Source organism: Lagenorhynchus albirostris, chromosome 15 (genome assembly GCF_949774975.1).
Source record: "Lagenorhynchus albirostris chromosome 15, mLagAlb1.1, whole genome shotgun sequence".
Lineage (NCBI taxonomy): Eukaryota > Metazoa > Chordata > Mammalia > Artiodactyla > Delphinidae > Lagenorhynchus > Lagenorhynchus albirostris.
The window spans coordinates 43,785,597-43,798,207 of NC_083109.1; the positions used below are offsets into that span (position 1 = coordinate 43,785,597).

The 12,611-nt window shown below is 56.4% G+C and overlaps 1 protein-coding gene across 5 annotated transcripts in view; it reads left to right on the top strand.

Moving 5' to 3' along the window:
* ACSS1 (acyl-CoA synthetase short chain family member 1) overlaps positions 1-12,611 on the top strand; it is a 43,228-nt gene that overhangs the window by 25,484 nt on the left and 5,133 nt on the right. For 2 of the 5 annotated variants that reach the window (XM_060123079.1, XM_060123082.1), the window contains exons 4-10: positions 3,561-3,736; positions 4,113-4,265; positions 7,248-7,395; positions 8,455-8,592; positions 10,670-10,762; positions 11,654-11,766; positions 11,973-12,402. In XM_060123079.1, the coding sequence (XP_059979062.1) occupies positions 3,561-3,736; positions 4,113-4,265; positions 7,248-7,395; positions 8,455-8,592; positions 10,670-10,762; positions 11,654-11,766; positions 11,973-12,402 (1,251 nt within the window). The remainder of the gene's footprint in view (positions 1-3,560; positions 3,737-4,112; positions 4,266-7,247; positions 7,396-8,454; positions 8,593-10,669; positions 10,763-11,653; positions 11,767-11,972; positions 12,403-12,611) is intronic. The other 3 variants (XM_060123081.1, XM_060123080.1, XM_060123083.1) reach the window with 3 other exon arrangements.

Here is a 12,611-nt window from a genome sequence, read left to right on the forward strand (position 1 = left end):
CTCTATTCTGTTCCACTGATCTATGTATCTATCCTTGATTTTCGTCTGCTGAACCATCCATGCATTCCAGGAATAAATCCCACTTGGTCATGATGTATAATCTTGTTAATATGCTGCTGGATACAGTTTGTTAGCATTTGGTTGAGGATTTTTGCATCGGTGTTTATAAGGGATATTGGTCCTTAGTTTTCTTTTCTTGTGATCTGTTTGTCTGGTTTTGGTATCAGGGTAAAGCTGGCCACACAGAATGAGTAAGAAAGTGTTTCCTCCTCTGCAATTTTTAGGAAGAGTTTGAGAAAGATTGCTGTTAATTTGTCTTTATCTGTTTGGTAGAATTCACCAGTGAAGCCATCTGGTCTTGGAAACTAAGGCACAGAAAGGTTAAGTGACTTGCCTAAGGTCACACTGCTACTTAGTGACAGACCCAGGATTTGAACCCAGGCATTCTACCAATGCTTTTAACATTACATTAGCTGCTCCTTTCCTCTCTTGCTGATGTGGCCACAGTTACGAAGTGTTTCTGTTAAGATTCTTTGAAACAAGCAAAAGCAATTGACTCTGGAGAATTAGTAACTGGATGCCAGGCAACTCCCAGAACTCAGGAATCCTAAATAGCCAGGCCATGGGAAGGCAGGGGCCCAGTCAGCTCTGAGGGACTCAGTAGGGGAAAGTCCTATAACTTTTCTCTAGAACTTTGCCATTAAGTGGCTCTTCCCCAGGACCCTACAGCCTCCATGTCCAGCTATTCAGGTGTCAGTTTCCTGGGGGCAAGACCCTGTTGGGACAAGTGTCTGTGTTCTCTTGGCTCAGTGAGGGTGGTATTTTGGTTATTTATTGCTGTGTTACAAGCTACTCCAAAAGTAAGTACTTAGAACAGTATATTTTCTTATTATGTTTCATGATTCTGTGGGGCAGGAGTCAGGTGGGCATAGTGGGGATGGCTTCCCTCTGCTTTGTGATATCTGGGATATTGGCTGGATTGGTTTGAATGTTTGGGCGTGGCCAGGGGTCTCTTTCTGTTCATGTAGCCTCTTCACATGACTAACTTGGGCTTCCCCATAGCAAGGCAGCCTCAGGTGGTCAGACTTGTTACATGGTGGCTTATGGCTCTACGAGGAAGCAAGGAGACTGCCACTCGCCCTACAGGCTGACCCTGGAATATGCATAGCATCATTCTGGCTCTACTCCATTGGTCAAACCAGTCTGTAGCCGCCCCAAATTTAAGGGGAGGGGGCCTAGACCATACTTGTCCATGAGAAGTGGCGTGAGACCAGGTCAGAGAATTCACAGCTGTCTTTTGTCCACCACTGGGAAGGAGAGTGTCAGTGTGGCGACCAGGTCTCACCGTGAGTAGGCAGCTTCTTCGGTTAGTATGTCCTATTCTACGGGCCCGGCCCCCTGGCCTGGCCTCTGGGCTCTCGCCACTCCTCTTCCTTTATCTTCCCTCCTGGTCTAGGCTGTGTGAGGAGTGGAGAGAGGGAGGCGTGGGGAGGGTGGAGAATGGCTCTGCGAGATGCTGTGAGGGCAGATTAGTGGCCCAAGCAGTTGTCCACGCCCGAATTCCCCAGTACCTGTGAATATGTACCTTACGTGGCAGAAGGCCTCTGCAGATGTGATGGGACCCTAAAGTGGGGGGATGATGCTGGTCTGCCCGGTGTAACCACCGATCCTTAAAAGCAGAGAACTTTCTCTGGCTGAAGCAGAAAACATGTGGCAGAGAGGGAGGTGAGAGAGATTCCAAGTGACAAGGACTTGACCTGCCTTTGCTGGCTTTGAGGATGAAGGAGGTTGTGTGCATGGGGTGTAGGTGGCTCTAAAAGCTGAGGATGACCCCTGACTGACAGCAAGGAAATGGGGGCCTCAGTCCTATAGCCACACGGACCTGACTTCTGCCAACACCCTGAGCAACCTGAAAGCAGATTCTCCCCAGAGCCTCCAGGTGAGATCTTCCCGCACCCCCACCGGCACCTTGATTTTGGCCGTGAGACTCTAAGCAGAGAACCCAGCTTAGAGTCTCACGGCCGAGCTCACCCAGACTATAGAACCGTGAGCTAAAAAAAAAAATGGGGGTTCTGAGCCACTAAATTTGTGGTAATTGGCTATGGGAGCAATTAAAAACAAATACAGAAGCTGAGACCTGATCAAAAGCCAGGGTGAAAGTGAATCCTCCCCAGACCAAAGTGTCTGCTGATCCTGCCTGTGCTGATGCCGTGTACCTGCCACGGCCCCGTTGCCCGCCCTCGGGGACCGCAGAGAGAGGGTGCTCCTCAAGCACCTCCTGGGGACTGGGCGTGTCAGGCCTGGAGGTTCCTGCCCTGGAGAACCACTCGGGCAGGGAGGCCTCGCACAGATGGGCACTGGGAGTGAGGCCTGTGTCTCGGAGGCCGGGATTCCAGCACCCAGGTTGGGCAGGGGCCACTGTTTTCTCCAGAGGGTCCTGAGCTTTCTTTGTCTCTCATCCCCTTGAGCAGGGTCGCTTTCTACCTGCTTGGCCGTCTCCCTTCCTGCCCCACAGGGAGCTTCCCTGGACAGCCCCAGCTCAGGGATGTAGGCCTGGAGCGTCTCAGGTGGGCTCTGTCCACCTGACTTTGTCTCCCCACGGTGACCGATTGCCAAGGCTCGAGGAGCAAACAGTGTGTGTGGCCGGGGCCTGGCGTGCAGAGCTGATGACACTGTCCTAGGCGCCCCAAGCAGTCCAGAGCATCTCTCTGACCCAGGCAAAGGCCTGTGCTGGTCACAGGTGGCCCGCGGGGCTGTGCCGCCTCTAGGGCTCTTGGGAGGAAGAGAGGCTGTGAGCATGTCTCTAGAAAGCACGTTTCAGACTGGAAAGCTGAGGGAGACTGGCGCCTCAGGTAGGGCCGCCAGGAGCCGCCCTGAGGCGAGAGTTCAAGTGCAGGCAGTTCACTGGGGAGGTGGTCCTGGAAGGTGCTGCGGGCTGCAGGGAGTGAGGCCGGGGAGCTCCCACTGTGGGTGCCCAGGGCTCAGACCGCGGGGAAACCCTGGAAGGTGATGGGGCCCGGGCGTCAGCATGAACCCCGAGGGGCTGCTTGAGGACTACTGGGTGGGGTGATTCCTCAACACTTCCGCCTGTGGCTCCAAATCAGGCCTCGGTGCCCACGTCACAGGTCTGAGGGCTGTGCTTGGCCATCAGCATGGCAGCTGGATGGTTGTTCCAGGCTCTTTCTCAGGGGCCAGTTGTACAATAGCCCACCTCAGCCGTGATCCCTCCGGGTCATCCCGGGTTGGGGCGTGGTGGGTGGAGGGTAGCCTGGGAAGGCCCTGGGGCAGGTGGGAGGGAGCGGGAGACTGGCAGAGTTGAGCTTCCAGTGGCTTAGCTCCAGTTACACCTGCTCCTCCCAGAGCTGGGAAGAGGCTGGCGCTTCTGCTCTGAGCACAAAGATCCCAAAGCAGGTGGAACTTCGCTTTTTTGTGTTGACTCTCTTGCTCAAGGATGGACTTTATCCATCACACCCTTAGGCCTGGGGTGTGTGGCTGTCTGGGCTGTGAAGGTCGGAGTGGGGAGGAAACTGACCAGAAATACCTGCCTTTGACTCCGATAGCCAAGTGCAAGGTGGTTATCACCTTCAACCAAGGACTCCGGGGAGGGCGTGTGGTGGAGCTGAAGAAGATTGTGGACGAAGCCATAAAGCTCTGCCCAACCGTCCAGCATGTCCTCGTGGCTCACAGGACAGACAACAAGGTCCACATGGGGGATCTGGACATCCCCCTTGAGCAGGTGGGTTTATCTCCTTTTGTATAGTTTGAGGAGAAGAGGTTGTCATTGGATTAACTGAGTCTGAGTCTTGTCAGATTGTGGTTCTCAGTCTGGGTCCCCCAGAGGTGCCCAGAGTTCCCCTTTGCTATTTGATGGGCTTCCATCCGGGTAGGGAAGATGGAACTCAAATTCCACAGACAGAGGGAAACATTTAACATAACAGAAATGACTGGATCCATCCTTTTATTTGGAATTAAACTGGGGCAGGCTAGAGAAGGTGAACTCTGAACCCTGTCTGCCGAGTCCTGAGGCCGAGGGGGAGAGGTGTTCTCGGGGATGCTGGGTGCAGGGGCGAGGTCACTGCCCTTGACGGGCTGTCTGGTCTTCTCCCTCACAGGAAATGGCCAAGGAGGAGCCAGTGTGCGCCCCAGAGAGCATGGGGAGTGAGGACACGCTCTTCCTGCTGTACACCTCGGGGAGCACTGGGACACCCAAGGGGCTTGTCCACACCCAGGCGGGCTACCTGCTGTACGCCGCTGTGACGCACCGGGTAGGGCGCTGCCCCGGGGGGCTCCAGGCGGGGGGCCAGAGCTCCTGCTAACGTCTTCTCCTCGCGTGTTCACGAGCAGGGCCGGGAGTCCTGGCATCAGCGTGGTGGAGGGTTGGGCTTGGGGAGCTGAGTTTCTGTCCTTGTCGGAAGGGCCTGGGTCCTTGGACCTGTGTCTTCTGCTGGTCTTTAGCCCGTCACACGTGTGCCAAGCCCTCCCTAGGCCTGACGTGCTGGCTGGCACGGCTGCTTTCAGCTGCTGGGAGTCCAGTGCTCTGGCCTTCCTGTGCCCTTCTCCTATACAACAAGGTTGGTGTAGATATGAGTACATTATTGTTACTTGTTAAGACGCGTTCTTCTACTTAAGATATCTTTTTCATCTGATTTTGAAAGAAAGTAAAACATTTTCATGGGCCCCTAAAAGTGCTGTGGCCTCTAGGCTCTGCTTACTGGGGCCACATTTTAAAAGGAAAATTTTTAAAAAGACTTGATTTTATGAAGAGGCTTAAATTTGGTGTATGGAAATTGTATTACAGGGGACCATCCTTTAAGATTATAAAGCCAATGATCTGCCACAGTTTTATTATAGTAAATGCATTTAAAAATCAGCACTCATTTAAACATGGGTGGGGGGGGGATTTTGGTTAACATGCATCCCTGGTTGCCCTGGGGAATAGCTGACGCTTCCCAGGTGGGATGGGGTCTCAGGATATCGTCTGTGGACTAGACTCTCTCTCTGGCTAAAGGCAGAACTCAGCCCCAGGCAATGCCAGCAGCAGGGGAGCTGACTGGCCATGTGACCGGGAAGCCCAGGCGCATCTAGGCAGGGCTTGGACGCTGAGAGCACCTACAGTCTGGCTGGGGACCAGGGCCCTGCCCACTCAGTCACTATGGTGGGGGTGGGAGTGGGGTATGCTGATCGGTCGTATCAGCATATATCCCAGGCCTGGTCATCCGGAGGTGGACCTTACGGATGAGCACGGACGACGAGCGGGTCCTGGGAGGGCAAAGATGAGGCCTGGGAGTGGCAGCCACTTGCGGGCAGCACTGAAGATGCGGAAGTGAGGCAGAAAGACGTGTCACAGAACCAGGCCGGGAAGACGAGGTATTATGCTTGACACAGTCCATGCTAAAGCCGCTGTCTTCTGGCCGCTGGGTGACCGTGAGCATCACAGAGCTGTTCTTGTCTGAAAGCCCCTTGCTCAGCTCTGGGTGGGCATGTTGCAAAGAATGACACGTTGTGTAGGTCAGAACACTTTGGAAAATGTAGCTACTGAGACCGAACACCAAGAAGGTCACAGAATGGGTCAACGTGTTTCCATCAATTTATAACAAAATTAGCATTAGGGGAGCTGTAAATGTGGTGAAAGAGTCTTCATTTTTTGTTTTCAAGCGTTACCAGGACACTGCCTACATGAGCAAAAGAAGTGGGGATGTAAGGACGGGACCATCTTTTGAATTTCTCTTCAATACAGTGAGGGCATTTTAAAGCATTAGGAATAGAAACTTTCAGCCTTCTGTACATAAGCGTGTGTCTATGAGTGTACGTCTGTGTGTGTGTGTGTGTGTGTGTGTGTGTGTGTGTCCGTCCGCGTACCCGCTGACGGGATTAGGACTGTTGGTTTCTTCAGGGAAAAGGACAGTTGACTCTGCAGGGACGGTGGGGACGTGGGCAGGTTTCAGGGTGAGCAGTGGGGTCAGGGTGCCCTTTGGAGAGTGGCTGGTCCCGGGCACCTGTTCTCCTTCCAAGAACAGCAGGTAGAGAGGTCGCCAGCCCCTTGAAAGATGTGGCACTGTGGGTCCTCATATTAAAAATCCTCTCAGTTCCGGAATGCTGTGGGCCTTGGGGTGTGGGAGTCCTGCTTCACCAGTGCAGTGGGAGTGGTTTCCTTGAAAGACCCCTCTGCCTTGGGTCACGGCTCCACAGGACCCTGGCAGACTCGAGACCACTGTGCTGTCTGGAAACTCCTGGGGGACCTCAGTGTGTGTCTGTGGCAGCAAGAGACTGGGCCTCTCGCCCAAAGGTTAAGAAAACATCTTTATTGCAAAATAGGACACAGATATAGAAAACCACCGAAATCAAATGTGTGGCTTAATGAATTATTGTTGGACAAACTCACTTCAGTCAAAAACTGGAACATCGCCAGCCTCACACAGAAGCCCCTTCATGGCCCATAGTGTCCCTGCCCTTTCTAGTTTTGTCACCCAAATGTGCATCCCTAGGTACTGTAGCTTACTCTTGCCCACTGACTGTTTTGGGTAAGCCTTTTAAGGCAAGTTTAACCAATGGGTTTTCCTCCATCCCTTCATTTCCTTGAATGTTGTCGGTTATAGCGCCCGGCTGTGTGCCTCTCTGTCCTCAGCATCTCCTGCAAAAGGGCAAGTGGACCCGCAGACAGGGTCAGGTTCAGGTTTGACTTTTTGGCAAGAATAAGGAGATGCCCGTGTCTCTCAGACTCTTAGAAGCTGATGATGCTTGGTGCGTTTCTTGGCCTTTTTGGCTTTTGTTTTTTGCAGTTTTAAAAGGATTTAAAAAACGATGGTGTAAAAAAACAAAAAAACAAAAAAAACTATGGTGTAACTTAATGCAGAAAGGTGCCCTTATTTTAGACATAGGACTGGATGGAGTTTTACCTGTGGGTACACGTGTGGCCAGCTCCTTCAGGCCCTGACATCCGCCCGCTCCCCCAAAACCCCCATCCCCGCCCGCCTCAGGACTAGTACTAGGTGACCTCCAGCGTATGCATGGGCTTTGTGCTGGGGCTCAAAGAGTGTCCCCTCTAAAGTCTGGCTTCTTTTGCTGTCATCTGCGGGCCTGGCGCTGCTGTCACCAGTGATTCCCCTCTCATCACCGCTGTGGCTGCTCTGCCCTCACTCCTGCTCTCGGGGGCCATGGGAGCAGCTGTGCCTCGGTGACAGAACACGCCCTGTGATGTGTGGGAACGGGTGACAGGCTCCTGACAGCCCCTCCTCCTGTTTCTGCAGTTTGTGTTTGACTACCGGCCAGGTGACGTCTTTGGCTGCGTGGCTGACATCGGCTGGATTACGGGACACAGCTATGTGGTGTACGGGCCTCTGTGCAATGGAGCGACCAGCGTCCTTTTTGAGAGCACCCCGGTTTACCCCGACGCTGGTGCGGACTGCAGCAGGGGCAGGAGGAAGGAGGAGAGGTTGGGGGGTGCGGGCTGCGGGGTGGAGGCTTTGCTCGGGTCGGGCTCGTGGGTTCTTGTGACAGAGCTGCCGGGCGGCAGGGGCCGGGCCAGGTCTGCAGTGGGATCACACACGCAATGGGAGGGGCTCCAGTCGCTGGAGGCTTCGGGAGACCACCCACGCTAGTGTCCCCCTAACCTCTGCGGCCACCTGCCCGGATCCTGCCCTTCCTCGAGGCCAAGGCCAGTGGCCAGCCTCCCCGGGCGCCCTGCTGCCCGTGCCTTCAGGCCACTCGGGCCGAGCTTGTGGTGTGTGGCCTGGAGCCGCCACCATGGAGAGGGATCCCTTTGAGGACCCACGTCTTGCTCCCCTGGCATCTTGCTCCCTTGTGGCACAGCGTCTTCAAGTGTTTGTTCAAACGTGACTGAAGGTTGGCGGCTCTGCGAGGCTCTTGCCCAGGCTCTTGCCCAGGCGGTCCACAGCGCTGACGGTTTGGTGCCTGGAACTTTGGTCCCCCGCTTCCAGGTCCTCTCCAGCCTCCCGCAGGGGCCAGATGTGCTCCTGGAGGGCGTGCAGGGGGCCTGGCTAGGGATGAGAGCCGAGTCTCAGGTGGCCTCAACCTCCTGTGTGCAGAGTGGTGGCGGCGAGCTGGGGGGTTGACGGGGCGCATGCGTCCTGGGCGCCGCTGCTGCTCCGGGGGAAGCACGGGTCGCCACTAGAGACCATTTAAATGTGCCTGAATGCGGTTCTGCATTGGTGCTACTTCACGGTAATATCCCTTTGACCCGATTCCTCGCTGTGTCCCGTGGGTCAGGACATGGGCTGTCAGCGTGTGGGTCGGCACCCAGGGCCAGGCGGAGGCTGCAGCCTCTGACGCGGGGAGTGCAGGAGGCGGCCCCATGGGGAGCCCCTCCCGTCCCAGAGGTGGATGCAGAGTGCGTTTCGTGGACACCGTGGGTGTCTGCACACGTCCGGCGCCTGGTAACGTGGGCCGCCTCTAAGTAAGGCTCACGGAGGTGACGTGACCCGGGGCCTCTCGTAGGTCGGTACTGGGAGATGGTGCAGAGGTTGAAGATCAATCAGTTCTATGGAGCCCCGACGGCCTTCCGGCTGCTGCTGAAATTCGAGGATTCCTGGGTGAAGAAGTATGACCGCTCCTCCCTGCGGACCCTGGGCTCAGGTGAGCGGCTGCGGGATCCTCCCTGCGGGCCCCGGGCTCAGGTGAGCGGCTGCGGGATCCTCCCTGCGGGCCCCGGGCTCAGGTGAGCGGCTGCGGGATCCTCCCTGCGGGCCCCGGGCTCAGGTGAGCGGCTGCGGGATCCTCCCTGCGGGCCCCGGGCTCAGGTGAGCGGCTGCGGGATCCTCCCTGCGGGCCCCGGGCTCAGGTGAGCGGCTGCGGGATCCTCCCTGCGGGCCCCGGGCTCAGGTGAGCGGCTGCGGGCGGCGTGTGTGTGCCAGAGCCAGAGCAGGTCTCTGGATGGCTTCATCACAAAGGCTGTGTCTGCGCTGAGTTCATGTGATGCGGCTGCAGCCAGTAGAAAGCAGATGTCCCACGTGGAAGCCCCTTCTGGGAGCCCACAGCCGTTAAGGGTCTGGGGCTCAGCATTGTGATGTTGTCTGTGCTCCGTCTTCATTATGAAAACTCACCACCGTTGGAAGGTCAGGCCCGAGCCCTTTCCCTAGTGGCTGCCCAGGATCTCAGCCCCTGCTGTTCCCAGCGCTGTCATCACTGCCATTCTGCCCTTGGGTGCGTGTTTCCAGGCAGGGAGGGAGTTGTGAGATCAAAGGTTATCTCCACTCGTAATCAGGAAAGATGTTGCCAAGTCATGTGAGAACGTTTTGGAAAGGTGACCTGGGTTACCCTGAGTTGAGGTGGTCCTGGGAGGTGGAAGGCGCCAGGCCTGTTCTCCTGCAGGGGATTCGGTTACTAACGAAGCAGGACGCAGGTGACAAGACAGGTGCTCAGAGTGCTCTGCTGCGCGTCCCCTAGGCCAGGGGCGGGCTCCTATGGGCCTCACTCCCTAAGGGCTGTGACCAGAGCCACTCTCTGGTTGGACCAGGCAGCAGCGAGCGTGCAGGGACCCCCTACTCCCCCCAGGGAGTCCTCACCAGCTGGCTGGGCTCTGTGTAGCTTGGGGGCACCCCTGCTGCATAACCAGCTCCAGCAGCAGAGCCCTGCGGGGGTTTCCTGAGACCAGGGTATTGTCGAGGAAAATAATCAGTAACCAGTCTATAATAAGAATAGAAGAGAATTTTATTCAAACCAAGCTGAGGACTGTAAGCTCTAAGGGAAGTGCTCCAGAGAAGCATGATTTTCAGCAGTTTTATGTCTTATCAGGACAAAGAACGTCAGGGATACGTTCCTTCAAGGTTTCAAAAAAGCAGATCAGCACGTGCAGAGAGTCAGTATAGCCTTGGCTCTGGGAAGGGAGTCTTATCATCAAAGGAGTCCCAGCATCGGCGTCCCAGGGAGGCATTTATCTCTATTTTCAGACATTCTTTACCTCTGGACAGCCTGCCCTTTTCTTTAATGATTAACGCAGATGTGCAGTGTATGTCTGATGGGCCACAGACAGGCTGTTCCAGTTAGCATAAGGTCTGAGTTAAATGGTGTGTGAGCCAGAATGACCTTCCCGCACCTCGATGTGTGGACGTGTTTCTTCCATCAGGATCAGTGAGCCGTGCTGGCAGGTGGGTGAACAGCACGGCGGCTCCTGCACCTGGGCCAATTCATGCCTTGGCCGGTGGTGGTCCCTCACAAACGTGCCACAATTCACTTCGCCATTTTCCTCTCCATGGACAGTTTTTAGCTCTTGGCCATGGGAACATCCCCGTCCGTGTCTGCTTCTGGGGGTGGGTGCCTGGAGCGACCTCCTCCAGTCACAGGACGAGTGTGTCTGGCTTTAGTGGGTTCCGTCGCCAGCAGGCATCCAAAGCAGTTGCCACGGGCGTGTGCACTTCTAAACGCGAAGAGAAATACCCGAATCGCTCTGCAAACCGCACTCCAGCAGTGTGTGTGGTGCTGTTTCCTCCACACTCTTGCCAACTTCTTGGCTTTTGACCCTCTAATGGTGAAAATATCTCATTGTCATTTGTGTTCTTCCATAGCCATAAACCTGATGATCTCACTGCTTTTTCAAGTCTCCTTTTGTGTCTTTTGGGAAAATTATAGAGCTGTTTTCATCGTGAAATCAGCTCCTTTTGGTTTCAGCCTTTTGGAGGTCTCTTAACACCTTCTCTCTCTCGCGTGGTTGCAGTGGGAGAGCCGATCAACCACGAGGCCTGGGAGTGGCTGCACAGAGTGGTGGGGGACAGCCGGTGCACGCTGGTGGACACCTGGTGGCAGACCGGTGAGCACGTCCCCGGGGGAGGGGCAGGGAGCACGGAGCGTCAGCTCAACGGGCGCCTGGCGTGTGGGGAGAGGAAGCTTGGGGCAGCAGCTGCCGCTCTGCAGCTGTGAGACATGGGTGTGAAGGCTTCCCTGAGCCTTGGTTTCCTCGTCTGAAAGATGGGGCCCGGGAGGGGACGGAGGGGCGACATAGGGCCCTGCGAACGTTCCCTTCCTTGGCGGCCCACCTCCTGAACCCGGTACAGCCCAGTGATGGGTCCTGCTGTTTAAGCGACCTTGAGTCTAGATTTGGATCTAGAGGGAAAGGAGTTTTTTCTGCACCACTGTGTTTTGATTTGCCCCCCTCCTCTGGGGTGTCTGACTTATCAGGATTTTGGCAGCAAGAGACCACCACTGACGTAATAAACATGGCTGAGGTCTCGTCCTTCAAGAAGCCAGAAAGTGAGACGTTCCCAGTGGCGTGGGCCTCATGGTTCAGGAAGGCCCCAGGTGTTCCCTACAGCAGAGTCTTGGGGGGGCCCTTCCCATGCAGGCTGATGGAGGCCGGAGCCAGAGAAATGCCTGGGGGCAGGACCCGTGGGCGTTCTTTCCCTTTGCCCTCCTTTCCGATGTCCCCACGTCCCCACAACACGGGATGGGGGCCGTGGCTCCTGGGGCTGAACCTGGCCCCCGGCCCGCTCTCATTTCCACAGTGGAGGGGACCAGCACCCAAGCCTGGTTTCTCCTCAGAGGTCCTTTTGTCACTGGGGGCTGTTTTCTTGCCCCGGATGGGCAGGTCTACCCCCTCCCACTCTGGAGAGCATCTGTGTGTGTGGACCCTGTGTCCATACGGTCTGGATACACGTGTCAGTAGCCCCAGACCCACTGGTGTTTCTTTCTGTCCTCCCCGCAGAAACGGGGGGCATCTGCATCTCGCCGCGGCCCTCGGAGGAGGGGGCAGAAATCCTGCCCTGCATGGCGATGAGGCCCTTGTTTGGCATCGTCCCTGTTCTCATGGATGAGAAGGTGAGTCTCCCTGTCTACGTGCCCCGCCACCCCCTGGCCTCGGCTGCCCTCCCCCGTCGCGTGGCACCCACCGCAGGGTCTCCTCTCAGAGGAGAAAGCTCCGGGCGGCTCCCTCTGGGGCACTTGTCCTGTTCCTGTCTCAGGCCCGGCAGTTCGGAGAACGCGAGATGGTCACTCCTCTGTCTCCCCATCTCCCGGGTCTGCAGGGAAATGTCCTGAAGGGTGGAGATGTGTCCGGGGCTCTGTGCCTGTCCCAGGCCTGGCCAGGCATGGCCCGGACCATCTTCGGAGATCACCAGCGATTCGTGGACGCCTACTTCAAGGCCTACCCGGGTGAGACTTTCCTGCCGCCGCTGGACTTGGTCTCAGAACCGTTTCCGAGGGGCCGGGGGTTGCGTGAACGCTCCCTCCTTTCCTTACCTCTGAGCCAGGAGCAGTCCAGCTCGGGGTTCTCCCAGGGGCTCAGGCCATGGGCTCCCAGGAGAAGAGCAGGACGCCACCTTGGCGACAATCGTGGTGGCTCCAGGCCTCCCCCCGGTCTCCATGTCGTTGTCTTCCCGACTTGTGTCGTGTTGTTTGGTGGGAGTTCACGTACACGTGTGCCCCTGGAAACCGATGCTCTGCAGTCGCAAGCACGTCAGTGACACTTTTGGGGAAGCTCGAGTGGGCTCCTCCTATCTTCTGCTTCCAGACGTTCGCAGCCTCCTGCTGTCTGGCAGCCCCTCTGCCCTTTACTGGCACCAGCTTAGCAGCACCGGAGAGGTGTCTCCATGGGGGGTGGTGAGTCGGCAGGGGGGCTTCGGCGCTTCCTCCTGTCCAGGGGGTGTCCCTCACGGAAGGATGGG